At 54.5% G+C, this 16963-nt stretch overlaps 3 protein-coding genes across 8 annotated transcripts; 1 reads left to right on the top strand and 2 right to left on the bottom strand.

The window, feature by feature from the left end:
- The first annotated feature begins 604 nt into the window (after positions 1-604).
- On the top strand, positions 605-3926 carry MPIG6B (megakaryocyte and platelet inhibitory receptor G6b). Of its 5 annotated transcripts, none has more exons than XM_040988601.1 (6): positions 605-670; positions 856-1203; positions 1335-1425; positions 1731-1771; positions 1910-2001; positions 2129-3926. In XM_040988601.1, the coding sequence occupies exons 1-6, from the start codon at positions 610-612 to the stop codon at positions 2231-2233; spliced, it is 738 nt and encodes a 245-aa protein (XP_040844535.1). In that variant the 5' UTR covers positions 605-609; the 3' UTR covers positions 2234-3926. The 5 variants fall into 5 exon arrangements, with proteins under 5 accessions (XP_040844535.1, XP_040844536.1, XP_040844534.1 ...); XM_040988602.1 differs by having other exon boundaries at positions 1891-2001; XM_040988600.1 differs by having other exon boundaries at positions 1710-1771.
- A 172-nt stretch (positions 3927-4098) lies between these two features.
- On the bottom strand, positions 4099-7252 carry DDAH2 (dimethylarginine dimethylaminohydrolase 2). 2 transcript variants are annotated; one of them, XM_040988587.1, is made up of 7 exons: positions 7078-7252; positions 5897-6253; positions 5682-5781; positions 5497-5570; positions 5243-5362; positions 4666-4815; positions 4099-4528 (listed from the first exon to the last, which is right to left on the bottom strand). In XM_040988587.1, the coding sequence occupies exons 2-7, from the start codon at positions 6191-6193 to the stop codon at positions 4412-4414; spliced, it is 858 nt and encodes a 285-aa protein (XP_040844521.1). In that variant the 5' UTR covers positions 6194-6253; positions 7078-7252; the 3' UTR covers positions 4099-4411. The 2 variants fall into 2 exon arrangements, with proteins under 2 accessions (XP_040844521.1, XP_040844522.1); XM_040988588.1 differs by lacking the exon at positions 7078-7252 and adding an exon at positions 6378-6798.
- A 311-nt stretch (positions 7253-7563) lies between these two features.
- Positions 7564-13559, bottom strand: CLIC1 (chloride intracellular channel 1). Its single transcript, XM_040988599.1, has 6 exons — positions 13294-13559; positions 11360-11469; positions 11056-11181; positions 10821-10927; positions 9939-10120; positions 7564-7958 (listed from the first exon to the last, which is right to left on the bottom strand). Exons 1-6 carry the CDS (start codon positions 13330-13332, stop codon positions 7797-7799), a joined length of 726 nt encoding a protein of 241 aa, XP_040844533.1. The 5' UTR covers positions 13333-13559; the 3' UTR covers positions 7564-7796.
- Between the last annotated feature and the right edge of the window lie 3404 nt (positions 13560-16963).

The raw sequence follows: 16963 nt of genomic DNA, 5'->3' as shown, positions 1-16963 counted from the left end.
ACTCCACTTGGGCATGGCAGGGCTTTGGCGGTCACCCTCCAGGGAGGGCCTCTGGCTTAGGCATGGCTCAGTAGCACCTCCCCTGTCAAAGCCTGCTGACTTGGGCAGGGCGCTCAGGCGGGCACAGCGTGGGCACAGACGGTGAGGTGGAAGCTAAAATAAGAACAGAAGTAGTAATGGTAATGGCAAGCACTTAATTAGGGTTCCTGGGTATTAGCCACTGTGTGGGGCATTCCACCTGTTAATTTTATTTAGATCCTATACAATAGATTCTTCTCACCCATTGTCTAGAAAACAGATCCAGGCAGGCTAGGGGACTTGCTTACACGACTCAGCTTAGCTTAGGTAACTGCCAGGTCCCCAAATTCCCCGTATTCCCGGCAGCCTCTAGGCTGAAGAAGTTAAGGAGGCCCCATTGTTGTGTAAATTTTGGTAGTGGGCTGGCTGGCGAGTGAGGATTCCTACCGGGATCGCGGTGGCTGGTGGCTCAGTTCTAGCTCTTATCTGGGTCCCCAGTCCTGTGTCCCTCCGACGCGGCTTCCCTCCGGTGTCTCCCCTCCCCCCTGCTCCTGCTGATTCACTGGCTCCATGCTCCCACCACAACCCAGCATGGCCTTGGTTTTGCAGCTGCTGGTTCTGCTGCTCTCCAGGGTCCAGGGGGATCCCGGGGGTAAGCAAGCCTCTGGAGAAGCCCCGGAGGAAAGAATTTGTGGGGTGGGGAAAAGGGGTGCGGGACTGGGCGTGGTGAGTGTTGGGAAGATCCAGAATGGAAGGAGGGCAAATAGAGGAAAGAAAGGAGGCTGCGGGTGGTTCCTCTGCAGACTTCCCTAACAACCGCTCCCTGGCCGCCTCTAGCTTCTTTGCAAGGCCGCCCTGGTGAGAAGGTGAATCTCTCCTGCACGGGAGTCTCACATCCCGTCCGCTGGGCCTGGGCACCCAGCTTCCCTGCCTGCAAGGGCCTGTCCAAAGGACGCCGCAAGATTCTGTGGGTCTCGACGAGCGGAACTCCCACGGTGCCTCCGCTGCAGCCATTTGCAGGTCGCCTACGCGCCCTGGACCCTGGTATCCGGCGGCTGGAGCTGCTTTTGAGCACGGGGGACTCAGGAACCTTTTTCTGCAAGGGCCGCAACGAGGACGAGAGCCACACGGTGCTTCACGTGCTGGGGGACAGAGCCAACTGCAGGACCCAGGAGCCCACCCACGGTTGGTGGAAGTCACACCCGGGAGGGCCTGGGACTTGGGCAGTTGGGGGAAGAAGGGAGTTCCTGAGCGAGAGCGCTAGTTGTCACGTCTCCCTGACCTGGGCATCCCTCCCCGGCACGCTGTTTCCCCAGCGTCCGTGTATCCCCAGCTGCTGATTCCGTTGCTGGGCGTCGGGCTGCTGCTGGGACTGGCAGCGTTGGGCGTGGCCTGGTGGCAGCGCAGGTGAGCAAGAGGGGCGGGGCTTAGCCTCACGGGGCGTGGCTAGAGGTGGGTGGGGCAAGGCCAGACCTTTGCTAAGAGCTGGCCCTGGAGCGTAAGGGCCAGGTTTGAAGAGCAGGACAGGTCAGTGCCTGAGAGCCGGGCAAGAATCCGAGCGTGGGCGGGTCCCTGTGTGAGGCGGAGCCCAAGTCGCTTCACCTGTCAGAGCCTGCAAGCACCTGAGCTGCCATTGGCGCTGCCCCGGGGGCCGGGGAGAACCAGGGCAACCAGACTGGGGACCCTTAGAGACTCCTGTATGTCCCTTGCAGGCGCTCACCCCCGCACCCGCCTCGACCACTCCCCAGTTTTGGTGAGAATAACTCCACCCCATTTTCCTTCTCCCACCTGCACCTTCCCCCACCCTCCAATTTCCAACGTGAACAGTAGCTGTGGAACAGACAAGTTGGTTATTTACTGCTCATCCTTTAGTTCTGTCCCCTCCACATAGCTCCACTCGCAAAAGTGGAACCCCAGAGTCCAGTAAAGGAGGAGGAAGAGAAGGAACCACCCAACAGGTCAGGGGACCTGGAACAGGAACCGGTAAGGGACTGGTGATGGGAAGGGGACTGGACAGAATCCTTAAGAAAAGTGGGCCAGGAAAGAGGATGGGATTCTAAGGGCATGAGCCTACTGAGACCACCCTGCCTTCCTCTCACACCTTCTGCAGAGCCTGTTGTATGCGGAATTGGATCCTACTGTGCTCAGGAGGCCCCGCCGGCTGTCCACCGTGGGCCCTGGTGATGCCTCCACCGTATATGCTGTTGTAGTTTGAAGAGGCACCCACGCTGGGAGCCCTCACCTCTCCATAGCCCTCCTCCTCTCCTTGGCCCCTCCCTTAGTTAGGAGACCTGTGGTCCAGACTGTCTGCCTTCAATGTGGCTCCTTCACCTATTCCCACCTCTGTTATAGCATCCATGTCTTCATCACCAGTGACCTCTCTGAATCTCATCAAGTCCTGTCTCCCCATCTTACGACATCAGCATCCCCTGGTAGCTGCCGTAATTCTTCCCAATCAAGTGCTCCCCCCCTGCTCCACCCCCCGCAATCAAGATTTTTGAGCCAGAGCCATACACCTGATTCTTCCGTTTTCTCCTTTTGTGCTTTATGCTCATTTCTTAGCTTCTGAAATTGTTCCTCTGTGAGGTTGCCAATGATGTCCTAGTGGAGATTTTTCTTTTATTTTTTTAAAGATGTATTTATTTTTATTTGAAAGGCAGATTTTACAGAGAGAAGGAGAGACAGAGATCTTCCATCCTCTGATCCAATCCTCAAAGGACTGCGACAGTCAGAGCTCAGTTGATCTGAAGCTGGAATTCCAGGAGCTTCTTAAGGGTTTCCCCAAGTAGGTACAGGGTCCCAGGCTTTGGTCCCTCCTCTGCTGCTTTCCCAGGCCATATGCAGGGAGCTGGATGGGAAGTGAAGCCGCTGAGACATGAACTAGGTGCCCACATAGGATGCCAGCACTGCAGGTGGAGGATTAGCTCACTAGTATACTACACTGGCCCCTGGAGATATTTCTCAACATTCTGGCTTGGCCTTTGATGACCTCCTTCTTTAAATTGTTTTTCTTCACGGCTGGTGTCCTCTTTCTGGACTCCTCTTCCTGGTGCTCTTATGCACACTCCGCACCTCCCCTCTTACCCACACCAAGAACTCCCTCCAGCTCAGACCTCAGAGGTGGGATTTCCCAACTGTCTTGAACCTCGCTCCGCTCCTAGCATTTGGCAGAGCATGTCCAATTCAACTCTTTGTCATCACCTCACCCTCCTTGGTATTGTCTTGATCATCCAAGTTGCCCAAGCCAGAAACCAGAGTCATGTACTTCTTGCTTCCTGTCTCACTCCCACACGATGACACCTTTCTATCTTCATGTCTCTGTCATGTGTACTCTTGTATGTCTAGCACAGCTATCTGAATGTCCTCTCATTTCCTTCCTGGGTTGCCCACAGCCCACCTCATCCAGTTGTTCTGGAGAGATCCTCCCCAGGCACTGACTGTCTCTGACAACCCTTAGTTTAGAACTGCAGCAACTCTGGGGCCACGCGCCTGGGCCTTGGGCCAAGGTGTACAGGTGCTATGGCACTTTGTCCACTCTCCAGGCTTATCTCTGTCACTCCATGTGCACACGACATGCCAACCTTAGGCTCTCCCTAGCCCCAGAATGTGCTTTTGCTCATTGTAGAGCCTTTGTCTTGAAGACTCGGTCCCTTCTCCCCCCACCTACCTAGGGAACTCCTCTTTATCCTCAAGATTTAGTTTCTGTTATTTTTCTGGAGCCCTGTCCCTGCCTCCCCTCACCCACCATGGTGTACACTTCGAAAGAAGCAGCTTTTTGTGACTTGTTCCATCTCAACCCGCTCCTCGCTGTGTAAGGTGTTTCATGTACCGTGAGTCCCCTGACCTGAGGGGACTGGCCCCTGCCCCTCTGTCACACCGTTGAGCCTCAGTAAAGGAAAACAAATGTTCTTGCAGATATCATTTCTTCTTCTCCATAAAAGAGGGGCAGACAGGTAATCGACCAATCTCTGAATCATCTAACATGGAGATAAATTCAGCTAGTGACCCGCCCGTTTACATCTTCCTGCCCTGGATGTGCTCTCTACGACAGGAATTCTATCTTGTCCACCTGGTGTCCAGCACCTGTGACAGGGTGGGGTCATGAGTCAGTCAGTACCCAGTGCGGGCTTTGTGAATGAAGGAGGCTTCCCTTCCTGCCACTGACCCCAGCCTCAGGTTTTCTTCTTGCCCTTTGCCCCCGAGTAAGACACCAGCCACAGCCCAGTCTAAAAGGCCAATTCTAGTTTATTGATTCTGAGAGCGAGAGGACTCACCCAGTGGCCCCATCCTTTCCCCCACACTTGCTGCCCTACCCCCCATCTTGGATTTCTCCCACCTACTCACGGTCCTCTATCTAACTTCCTCCCCCCTGCTCTACTCCGAGGCTGGGCCCTCAGCTGTGGGGGCGTGTGCTGAGCACCAGGCAGAGGGAGCTGAGCCCAGCTCCAGCCTTCTCCAGTTCTGAGCATGACACAGGTACCAGGGTAACATCAGAGAGCTTCTGCAGTGCCTGTAGTGGGAGAGAGGTGGGAAGGAAGAGCTGGAGCCAGCAGCAGGCCCCCCGGTAGCCACCTCAGAGCACCCTTCCCGGGCCCCCTGCCCCACTAGGAAAGCCTAGCCTGTGGTGCAGCTCTTGCTTTGCCTCACCTCCTGGCTGTTGGGAAGGTCCCCACCTCCACGGTGCAAGAGAAAAGGAGGTGTGCCTGGCATCCCAGGTCGTAGAAAGAGACAGTCAGCAGCCGCGTCATCTGGAAGGGTCAGCGAGGCGTATGGGTGATCTGTCAGCGCTGCCATTGCCTGAGAGTGGAAAGAGGAAGTGTTCCAGTTTCAGAGATCTGCCCAGCGGAGTTGGCCAGCCCCACAGCCAGCAGCAACAGCTGCCCATGGAGTCCCATGTGGGCAAGAAGGACAGCAAGCACATAGCTCCCACTGTGTGTCACACGCTGTGCTAAGCCTGCTTCAGCCTGTGATGCACCTGTACCCTTCTTCTCCCCTCCACGAGCCCCTAGTCGTCTGTCTCATCCATCCTTTAACATACAGCCTTGGGGATTCTTCCTGAAGCCCAGGAAGGGCAGGTTCATTGCCCTTGTTCTGGGGTCTCCTAGCACTTGGTCGCAGTCTTTTAATTTCCTGTTTACTTGTGACTTCTTTCATACTTGCTGGCCAGCTCTATGACAGTAGGGGTTGCAACTGAGTCCTTAAGCCTCCCCATGTCTCTCCTCACCCGGACTGCCTTCTGTGCTGCTTCGCTGCTGCCGGCCACCACGGTGCGGGGGCCTCCCATGCCACAGAGGCCGCGCAGATGGGACGGGCCCGAGACGGGTACGGTGGAGACTGCAAAGTCCTAGGGTTGACACAAGAGGGAGGTATTCGTGGGGTTGCAAGAGAGGAAACCTGTCCTGGGATGCCCCCTTCTCAGCAGACCCTCAGGCTCCTCCGACGCCCACCCGCACCCCATGCCCCTCCTTTCCTCCTCACCCGAAAGGTATCTGCTACTATTTCAGCTCCTCGGTGATTGGTCCACTTGGAGAGGCCTACAAAAAACTCCCGGCCTGCGCCCGGAGAAGTCATGTTGATTTGAGGGAATGTGATGGAAACAGGGCCCAAGGCGATCCCGTTTCCCTAGGTTTGCTTCCCTCTGCCAAGACCCAGGGCTGCCTCACCGGTGAAGAGAACATCGGTGCCATCCAGGGTGGCGTTTTCGTCCCCCATCTCCACAATTCGGAGCCCTAGGTCCTGGAGGGCTTTGCGGACCCCATCCACCTTAAGGCGGGAGAGAGCGCCAGCTGAAGACAACCCCATCTTCCAATTCTTCCCCAAGCCCTGATCCCCAGCTCCTCCCATCCTCCCCCCACCACACCCAGCGCCTGGCACTCACCTCTGGCCTCCTGGCTGGGCTCCAGGGCCTCGTGATTAGGGCTGTGTCCCCTTGGATCACGGCTGTGTCACCAAGCAGTGGTCCCAGAGGCAGCGACTCCTCTGGAGGCAGTTCCAGCAGCTGCAGGCCCAGTCGCTGCCTCAGTTTACCACCCAGCACCCCGTGCTCTCTTTGAGCTTTGGCCAGGTCCAGCGCTGGAAGGCCGGCCCCGGCACTGTCCCCTGATGCCAGGCTCTCTGGGACCCCCCGGATCAGGGCATGGGAGCAGCGGCCCAGCCCCTCCCCCGGTGTCCCCATCCCATCCACACAGACACGCCTTCTGGTCGTGCAGATTTCTGTTTTCACTTTCTACTCGACCTGTTTGGGAGAAGAGGCAGAAAGACAGAAAAAAAGGTTTTAAAGGAAGGGGGTCGCGGGGTGTGTAAGAGCACCCGTGTGCCAGCTCCGAGCGCCACTCCCATCCGCCCCACCCCCTCCAGACCTTATTCTCTCGTCGACCCCTCTCCACCCTACTCTCTGGGTGGATCGGCTTCTTTAAGAAGGGTCCAAGGAGCAAGACCGGATCCTTAATCTCCGGAACACCTGTTGCCCCAGCCCGGGGGGCTTCCCGAGGTCCCCGCCGGACGCCCCTCTTGGCAACCGCTAGGATGCGCTCACTCCCCAAAAATGCATCGGCCCCGCCCCCTTAACCCTCAGCTGCTCAAGGCTGGTGGGACCCCAAATCCCGACAGGAATGGATCCGCAGGGGCTTCGGCCAGGAGGAGAAAGGTGGGCAGAGACAGCCCGGATCTGGGAGAACGGAGCCCTGGATGTCCGAAGGAGGACGGGAGAGAGAAGCAGGAGAGGAGAGCCTAAGGAGTTAAGCATCCTCTCTCCACCCGGGCGGGTCACGCTGCCCCTAGCGCGACCCAGTACAAACCAGCCCGAGTCCCGGAGGACTGGGAGAGGTCTCACACGAAATCGGAGAGGCGGGGAGACGGGGCGTGGTTCCGGGGCGCGCGGGCCACTCCTGGCTCCAGGACAGGCCCCCTGACCATCTTGCCCCAAGTCCAACCGCCCCGCTCTGCGCCCAAATGCCGCTCCCCTCCCTGCACTCTTGGTCGGATGCTAACACGGGCCTGGCATCCCCCAAACTCCAGCCCCCTGACGATTCTAGGAGACATCCTCTCTCCCAGACTCACCTCCAGCGGCCACCTCTAGTGCTGCCGCGCTGCGATCTTGGCTGAGGCCCCACCCCCAGAGGACGGAGTTGGTGAAGAAGGGGGCTCCTAGTCTCGAAGCCACAGGGCCTGGGTGCTCGGGCGTCTGGAGGGGTCCCTGGGTAGGCGAGCGCCGGTGCCACGATGGGGCGGGGGCGCGGCGGTCTGGCGGCTCCGGGGCATTGTCTAGGCGGGACGGGGCGGAGCCTCCCCGGGCCGCGCCCCTTCCACCCGGACGGTGCCCCCCTTCCCTGGAAGTCGGCGCCGCCCGGGTGTGCACCGGCTCAGGCCCACCCAGCTCCGGCCCTAGCGGCGGGGCTGCAAATGCGGCATGGACCACAGGGCAGCGCTATGGGTGGACGGGCAGTAGAAATGGCAGTCCCACCACAAACACCTCCCACCCTCTTAATTCCCAACCTGTGTCCTGAACGCAAAATCATCCAAAAACCCCCTTTTGTGCAAAAACGCTACATTTTCATTATGTATTTTATTACTGAAACACATTGTCCAACCCGCCCCACAATAAAAATCTCACCCAGGCCCCCTTCATTTCTGTTCACTGCCTTCCCCACCTCGGCCCCCCACATAAGTACTCCAGGTTCCCCTGTTGTTCTGAAACATGTCCATTGGGTAGCAATGTGGAAGCCCCCCAGGGCCTCTGTGGGGAGGACTGAGGTGGGTTGGGGAGCCCCAGCAGCGCCTTATTTGAGGGCTTTGGCCACTTGTTCATAGGCCAACTCAATCTCTTCATCATCTGGACAGGTGGACGCGAATTCTTCTCGAGCATAGGCGTTTCTCAAGTACCGGTGAACTCCACGGAATGCCTCTGGGATGGTGAATCCCCGGTATTTCTTACACACCACCTGGAAACAGGGAGGAGAGAGACCAAATGTTAGTCTATTTTTTGTTTGTTTGTTTGTTTTTGTTTTTAAAGATTTAATGTATTTGGACCCGGCATGATAGCATAGTGGATGTGCAAGAATCCCATATGGGCGGATGTGCAAGAATCTCATATAGGGGCCTGGCAGCGTGGCCTAGCAGCTAAAGTCCTTGCCTTGAATGCGCCAGGATCCCATATGGGCACTGATTCTAATCCTGGCAGCTCCATTTCCCATCCAGCTCCCTGCTTGTGGCCTGGGAAAGCAGTTGAGGACGGCCCAAAGCTTTGGGACCCTGCACCCGTGTGGGAGACCCGGAAGAGGTTCCTGGTTCCCAGGTTCGGATTGGTGCAGCACTGGCCATTGCATTCACTTGGGGAGTGAATCATCCGACAGAAGATCTTCTTCTCTGTCTCTCCTCCTCTCTGTATATCTAACTTTGTAATAAAAAATAGATCTTAAAAGAAAAAAAAAAAAAGAAAAAAATGCATTCATTAAAAAAAAAAATGAATCTCATATGGGTGCCAGTCCTAGTCCCAGCTGCTCCACTTCTCATCCAGCTTCCTGCTTGTGGCCTGGGAAAGCAGTTGAGGACAGTCGAAAACTTTGGGACCCTGCACCCATGTGGGAAACCTGGAAGAGGCTCCTGGCTTTGGACTGGCTCAGCTCCAGCGGTTGTGGCCACTTGGGGAGTGAACCATCAGCGGAAGATCTTCCTCTCTGTATATCTGCCTTTTCAATAAAAACAAATCTTTTTTTAAAAAAAGATTTAATGTATTAGAGAGTTAAAGAGAGAGAGATCTGTTGATTCACTCCCCATATGGCCGCAACAGTCAGAGCTGGGCCAGTCAGAAGCCAGGAGCTTCAGGGTCTCCCATGTAGGTGGAGGGCCCAATCACTTTGGCTATTTTCTATTGCTTCCCCAGGTGCATTAGCAAAGAGCTGAATTGGAAGTGGAGTAACTGGGATTCAAACCAGCACCCACATGGGATGGTGGCACCACATATTTCACTTTTATCAGCTATGCCACAGTCCTGGCCCCAGAAGTGTTAAGAAAGTCGTATTTTCTACCATGCTGTTGCTCCTTCCCTTCTCCCAAGGTCTACGTGATAAAGTCTGGTCTTCTTCCCCAGGTATTCAAGAATCTCCATCATCTCTGGCTTCTCTTCCTATCAGCAGATTTTATCTTCCATATGAATCATCTCCAATCAGCCTTTTCAACTTCCATTGTTTTGTTGTAGAATCTCCTCCGGTACTGAAATCCTAACCACCGATAGCCTGATTGCCACTTTTCAGACCTCCCTATTTGATGCTACTTTTCTCCTCTTGATTCTTAATGTCATTCACATACCAGATGATTCAATTTTCACAATGACTTTTGTCTTTTATCTTTCATTTGACTTTTAGTCATGTATTAACTTTAGTGTGAAGGTTTCATTGTCTTGTGTTAGATTTCAACCCTTGGATGGCAAGGACCAACCATCACACACGCCTGTCTCAATGCCTCGATAACAGATGTTCTTTACACCATTGCATAGCAGCCTGACAATGGACCGCATTTCATCAACTAAACTGTGGCTTCAAGCTATGATGTGGCAAATGAGCAGGTGTTGTCCCCACAGGAGGAAGTGGAGGCAGAAGCTACAGAGTTAAAGCTTTGGCTTTGGGCAAAGACAGCTCTGTCTGAGCTGGGGATTTGGCAGACACAGTGCCTGGAAGAGCATTCTTTAAAATAATCCTGGGATGTGTTTCAGCCCATCTGCATCCGTGGCTTGCATCACAGGATGCACTTCTCTCTGGGCTGGGGTCTGCTACTGGTAGCAATCTACAGAAACCACTGTAAGCAGCAGTCAGCCACCTTGGTAGTGTTGGGCACAGGAAGCTCACATGGGAGTTTGTGAAAGGGCCTTTCCATCGGCCATCCTCTGCTGCCAGGGGAACCCCCCCACACACACACACCCCTACCTGTACTATGTGCAGCTTTGGCAACAGGTTACAGTCGGCCAGGGTGAGCTCGTTGCCATCCAGAAACTTCCTCTGAGAGATGCCTTCGTCTTCGGCACTGGTCTCATCCACTTCTTCAGGGAGGGGAGAAGTCAAGTAATTGTCTAAAATCTTCAAGGCTTTCAGGAGCCCCTTCTCCAGATCTGTGTAAGAGATGGAATTGGTTAGCACAGGCAAGAGAAGTCCAAGAAGGCCCATGGGGGAAGAAGGGTGGATATTAATGGAGAGGTTGGTCCAAAATAAACAGCAAACACTAATGTCATTTTCTATGTGTTGTTCTAAGAATTTGGTTTTATTTTTATCCTAAGCATGTTAGCAACAAAACTCTTCCCCCAGACTCATATCAACCCAGGGGACAGGTAGTATTACCTCATTTTATACATCCAGGAATGAATTTACAGAGGGATTCGGGGAATTTCTCAAAGTCACATGGCTATTGGACTTTCTACAGAGGATCCTTCACAAAGTTTGTGGAAAACACATTCCATGAAGAAACTACCCATGGACTTCAACCCATGTTCTGCACCAAGATAAACTGTTAAGACCATTCTTCCATGAACTTTTAGAAGTGGCTTCACATCAAGTAGTCTGAATCCTAGGGTCCATGTTGTTAACTACAACCCTATTCTACCCGTTAACGTCCCCTCAGGGGGTGAAAGGAACTGGAAGAGGTTTAGAAATCACAACCAATGAGAATGCAGGGAAATCTAGGGGCACTGGGAGAGGTGGGCCAATATCTGCTCCGTCTCCTCAACATCTGAACTCCCTGGTGCCCTGCCGCCTCCCAATCCCTGGGCCTTCTCCACACATCCCAGGATGCAGCTTCCGACCCACAAGACTCACTGTCATTGAGTGCGGGGTTCGAATTCTTGATGTAAGCAGAGAATTTGGCAAATATGTCTACCCCAGCGGTGTTGGACTCAGGGTTCAGAGCTGCGAGCTTTGGGTACCTAAAGCCAACAGGAAAAGCCACGTCAGATAGCATCCTGGGAGGAGCTTCAGCTACCTGTTTTCCATTTCTTCCACCTGTTTCTCCACCTGCCAACTCCTCCCCTCCTCTTTCCCAGTGCCCCTTTACCTGGGAGGGCACAGTACCGCCTCCAGAAATTCCTCGATCTTGTTGGTATCTGTGTGGACTTCAGTGCCGTACAGGAGGAATGGGAGCTGCCCGCCTGGACACAGTTTCTGCACTGTCTCAGTCCGCCTGGAGAAGGGAGCAGGCATTAGGATAGGAACAGGGGGGTCAGGGAGAACCAGAAAGGGAGTACAGAGGGACACAGGAAGAGAGGGGATTCTGGATGGCAGACATGGGGTTTAAGTTAAGAAGGAAGGATTTAGGTGGGTGAGGAGTGCGTCACATGTATTTAGAGAACTGGACTCACCTCTTGGTGTCAACGGTGGTCACGTTGAAAGTAACTCCCTTGAGCCATAGTACCATGAACAGTCTCTGGGAGAAGGGGCAGTTTCCAATCTTGGCCCCATCACTGCCAGCCTGAAAAGCAAACCCCCCTCCAATGTAAGGCCTGGTGCACCCCACCTCACCCCAGGCCACTTTCCACATCTCCCATCCTGCACGATAGCTATTTGTTGTGGACTCGTGACACACAGTCTCTACAACAAGAGCGACCCTTAGAACTAGTTCTCCTCCTTTGAGCCTGGGTCAAACCTAGCACAAGAGCAAAGGCAGAGGCAGGCTTCTGGTTCCCTGGAGAATGAGGACAGGTGCAAGGTAGGCAGTGGGGCGAGGCTCAGGGAACCTAGAGGATCTGGACCCTAGAGAGGCAAGGGTGTGGGGCCAAGCCCTGGGTTCCTGGATTCTAGAATGAAGTAGGGTCTGAGTATAGGAGAGGTGGGGTGAGATCAGAAGCCATTCTGGCTCACTCCTCTCTATCCTCGCCGTTTCTGGTGGTTGGGTGGGGACTAAGGGGTCCTGAGATGAGCGGCAGGCTGGGCACAGAGGGGATGTCTTGTAAATGGCAAGTGGTGATCTCATCCCCCAAGGGACACCTCCCCCTAGGCTGAGGGTGATTCATCTCTGTGTCTCCGGCCTCAGCAGCTTCCTTCCGGACAAGGAAGTGGGGGCAGGGCCTGTGCAGCTGAGGCCTGAGAAGCTAAGGCCACCCCTCAGGTCCCCAGCCATCAGCCCCAGTGCCAGGGTCCCCTGGTGCCAAGTTCTCAGGCCCTGGATAAGATAATCCTCTTCACACAGGGCTCCGCGTCTGAATCTTTGCATACAGCCTTACCCACAGAAGCAAAAACAGCCCCGGAGGCCAGTGGGAGAGTGAGGTGGGAACCACACCTAAGGGGGTGGACCCAGGCTCCCACTGCCTTCACCAGGCCCAGGCAGGGGGCATGGCTGCCACAGAGACTCAAGCATAAAGCAGAGGGAGAAGCAGGTGGAAACATACAAAAATGAGCCAAACACAAGCACAAGGGAGAAAGTGGAAAGGAGGCTGGAAAGTGGAGGGTGTGCCAATGGGGAGACGCAGACAGCAGAGACTGCTGTAGGGACCAACTGACCAAAAACCAGAAAAAACCCAGAACCGGAGGTGTGGGGGGAGCAGGGCTGATAGCAAGCAGGGCTACGGCCGGGTTTTCATACCCAGTTGCCTTGGAACCACCTCTCTTCATCTGTACCCACAGGAAGACAGAGCTGGGGCTAATCTTGGACAACGCCCACATTCTGAATGCCTTCACTTAGGTCTTCTCCTCCCCTGGGTCTCTCTGTCTAACCTCGGGCAGCTACTGCTCAGCTCAGCACTGGCCACTGCCTCCCTTCCCCCTCTTCTGCTCTGCTCCTGCAGCTGTTCTGTTTTGCCCCTCACTTTCTAGTCTCACGTCTTGAACTATGTTCCCATTCTCTTCTCTCCTTGTACCACACCAATTTCTCCCCGTGTATGCCCACTCCCAGGCCACCCTGCTTGTGGACCGCTCACCAACAATCGCCTCTGCCATTCCCCTGGGCTTTCACTGCCTCTTCCTCTCTCTGCCCTCCATCAGCCCGCTCTTGCCCTCCCCACCCACTTGTCTCACTCCTGGCAACTCTGCCTTTGCCCTTCCTTGCTTCCTCTAGGCTGTTAGGAACTTACACTTTCACAAACTTTTCACAGTTGAGCCTACCACTCCCATTCGTTGTTCACAAGTTAATGGTCTTCCCCTTCCGCATCTCCTCCCTCTCCCAACCCCCCAAAAGATTGCACGTGGGATTGGGGGTAGAGGCGAGGGAGGGAAGGGGAGAGTCCGGGTTGGATTTGGGTTAAGCCGAAAGTTGGCTTTCAGGAGTTCGGCTGGGGGCCAAGGGAGGCAAGGTTCTTACCTTCACGAACAGTTCGACCTGCGGTTGTTCTTCAGCCATGGTTGCGACGGGTAGCAGGAAGCTGCAGTCGCTGGGGGAACTGGGAGGGGCCGGGGTCAGGGAAGGCGGTCTCACGGTTGGTTGGGGATTCTCTTCTCCGGACCACGAGCTGTCCCTTCAGCACAGCACGAACTCGATCAAATCTTCTCCCTTCAGACACGGCCTCCCCACCTGCCCGGTACACTCCACACCCAGCTTCCCCAGCTCTGTCCTCTCGGGCTGGATCAGGGAGCGGCTGACTCACCGGCCAGCCCCGCCCTGGACCTGGGGAGGGACACGAGAGGGGCGGGACCGAAAGACCTAGGGAGCCCGTCCTGAGGGGAGGCCCTCAGAAGGATCAGAAATGGGAAGAGATACAGGAGGTGTGGGCTTGAGAACTCATTTTCTTAGTCCTCTGCTGAACACACATGGTGGTTTTTTTTTTTTTTTTTTTCCCTCAGTTTCCTGCTTCATTAACCAAAGTACAACTCCGTTTACTCTTTTGGGAGAAACCTGACACCCACAGCTAGGGAATGCCCTTGAAGAACCAGGGTCAGACTCTGTGAACATAAAGGTGGCCATTAATTCTGTATTCCTTCCAGGCTCCAGTACAGAGTCTGGGCTGTAGGACTGTGATCTGAGAGAACTTGGCAATAGAACAGCAGCTGGGACTGGGAGTAAGGAAAAGTGAAGAGCAGTGTGCAGAGGATGGACAGGAGGCCTTGTGCTAGGGGACAGGGAAGGCCTCACTGGTTTGGGTGTTCCCCATCCAGGGCGTCCTTCTGTGCAGCTCACTCTCACTGACTTGGAGATGAGGTGAAGTGATGGAGTTATCTAGAACAGAGCTGTACTCTCCCTGGGGTGCAGTGGTATCTGGTCTTATCATGGGATAAAGATCAGACAGAATAAGATGACTGGAATCCTGAGAATTATAGAGGAAGAGTATCACCCACCCTCTCCAGTATCCTTAAGTTTGGAGGCTCTAGCAAACGATGCTGAAAAAGAAGCTTCCAGAATGCATCCCCCAAACAATGTTTAATTCAGCCTCATCCTGAATTTCTGTTCTAACTGTCCCTTCTCTGTCTCCTCACCACATGCTGCCAGACAAAATACCACCTGGGAGAATGCAAGGACGCTGAAGCTAAAAAGGGATGGAACATGGAGCGAGGGAGACTGGGGGAGAGTGGGAGTGGGGCGCTGTGTGGCTGTGCTAAAAGCCTGCAGTTAGTGGTCCCCCCTCAGGCTTCCTCTTCTGTGGGTTTTCTCCTCCCTAGCGGAAAGCTCATCTAGCCTCTGAGAGGCTGGAAGCATGCTTGGTGTTTGCTCCCTGGAGTCCCAACATGCTGAAAGGATGTAGGATGAGTCAGTCCATGAAGGTATGTGTGTGAATTTCCTCCATGGCCCCCTCAAAATCTGCACAGAGGCCCCTCTTCCTCCTGCTGAGAGAGGGGAGACCTAGGGTCTTCTCCTGCTGGATGTGGGCAGCGGCCACCAGATCTACCCCACAAAGATTTCTCCTCCGAGACCAACTTGGGGTAAATGGGGTCCATCTTTCAGCTCAAGCAGGTCTGGCAGCCTTTCTACTCTCTATAGTTACAGCTGCCTCAATCATCAATATTGACTTTGGCCGGCGGACATGGTTACCCAGCAGGGAGTGTGCTTCCATTTCCCAGGTGACACGCAGCGGTGCCCTTTCCTGGCCCCAGCGGGCAGCATCTCAGGGACTTGAGGCCAGGGGCTACACCTCTCCATGTGGCCTGCATCTAATCAGTTTCTCTCCCTGTCCCATCTCCCGGCCTCTGCCTTCTCCCCAGGATCTCTTTCTACTCCCTCTCCTTCCACGACTTGGTAAACCAGTCCCTAATCTCTTCACACTCCAGATTGGAGGGTGTGTCTCTCTGTGACACTCCCCAGAGCTGTCACCAGCCTCCCCCAGGTTTCCATAGTTCCATTGCTCAACAATTTGCCAATGGTAACGATTAACTCAGATCTTACTCCTCTACTTATCAAACTGCAGAAGGTCAGCACAGCCAGGTCTTCTCATCCTCATCGTCTTCCTAATTTCCTGGGCAGCATATGCCCATCTCTGGGCACCAAGCACAAAGCCCAGGAGGAAGATGTATTTAAGGAACCTTTTTTTGTAAAAAGTATAGTTTGTTTATTTCATTTTTCTTCACATCCTCCTTCCACTTCCCCTTGCCTCTAAACACTAAAAAGCAAGCCTCTTGGAGCAGGGACTCCTTATGTCGGGTTAAGTACACTTTTAGTCTACCACCTGGGCCAGAAGAGGCACTAAATAACTAAATGAATGAACGATGTCTTCTATCTTCAGGAATTGTTCATGTTTGTGGAGAGTGTGTGCAAATTATTTTCTGAATTTAGTGTATTTTGAATATTGTCACTACTTCTAGGGGCTCTGAAATAACAAATTGGGCCCTTGTAGTGTCTTCCTTGGGGTGGTCATATCCTGCACACAGGAAACTGGCAAAGTAGAGTGGAGATAGGAATCCTGCTCCTTAATATAGCTTGTTTAAAACACTCATCAAACTCTTACTGGCTTTAAGCACTTTATAAATACCATTTCAGAGACTACAAATATTAACTTAAGGTTACTGTTGGCACAAGTTGAATTAATACTTTTTTTTAAAAGGATTTTTATTTGCAAGGCAGATTTACAGAGGAGAGACAGAAAGGCAAAGATTTTCCATCTGTTACTTCACTTCCCAATGGCCACAATGATTGGAACGGAGCTAATCCACAGCCAGGAGGTGCAGAGTCCCAAAGCTTTGGGCCATTCTTCGCCGCTTTCCCAGGCCATAAGCAGGGAGCTGGACAGGAAAAGGAGCAGCCAGACACTAATCGGCGCCCATAAGGTTTGCCGGCGCTTGATGGGGTAGGATTAGTCCGTGAGCCACGGCGTTGGCCTGAGAATTCATACTGTTTGTCTCCACTCCTCACAAGAGAAAAAAAAGTGCCTCTGCCCCTTTAAGGTCTCAGCCTCGCGCTTGGCAGTCCCCTCGGCCCCCAGACCCCTTCCGGGAGCCGGCAGTCCCGCGCACTTCCGAGTTTGGCTAGGGCTCCGCCCCACGCTAATCAAACACCGAAACACTGCGGGCTGGAGCCCGGCTGCTAAGCAACGGCTGAGGGCGGGAAGTTTGAATATTCGGGCACCGCCCCGAATGCAAATAAGCCAATCAGGGCCCAGACTTGGCCACCGCGCTCCTCCTCCCTTTCGCTTTGTTGGGTTTCTAGGCGGGATCCGAGTTCTCTGACCGACCAATAGCGGCCGAGCAGGCGGGGCGTGTGCGCGCGCAGCCGGGCGCCCCTCCCGCGGGCTCGTGGCGGTTAGTCAGTGGGCTGTCTGCGCGTGACGGAAAAGGCGGGAAGGCGCCGCGGCTGGGCACCCCTGGCGGGGGCGGAGCGGGCGAGAGTCTGGGGCTGCGATCCTCGGGCGTGGTGGGCAGACATAGTTGAGGCGTGCAGAGCTTGGCCCACAGGACCCTCAGGCCTCCTGGTCCCGAAGTACCACTTCCCCTGACAGAAACGAGGGCGGGGCGCCCCGAGTTTCCGCCGGTACAGAAGCTGCTGAAGCGGGGCCCTGGAGCTTGGAACGCCCTCCCACAGTGGAGTTGGGGTTCGGGGCCCTTCTACT

Source organism: Ochotona curzoniae, unplaced genomic scaffold (genome assembly GCF_017591425.1).
Source record: "Ochotona curzoniae isolate NIBS_2020 unplaced genomic scaffold, NIBS_Ocur_1.0 contig_4951, whole genome shotgun sequence".
Classification (NCBI taxonomy): Eukaryota; Metazoa; Chordata; class Mammalia; order Lagomorpha; family Ochotonidae; genus Ochotona; species Ochotona curzoniae.
The sequence above is the reverse complement of the archived record's forward strand: the minus strand, read 5'-3'. Positions and strand labels throughout refer to the sequence as shown.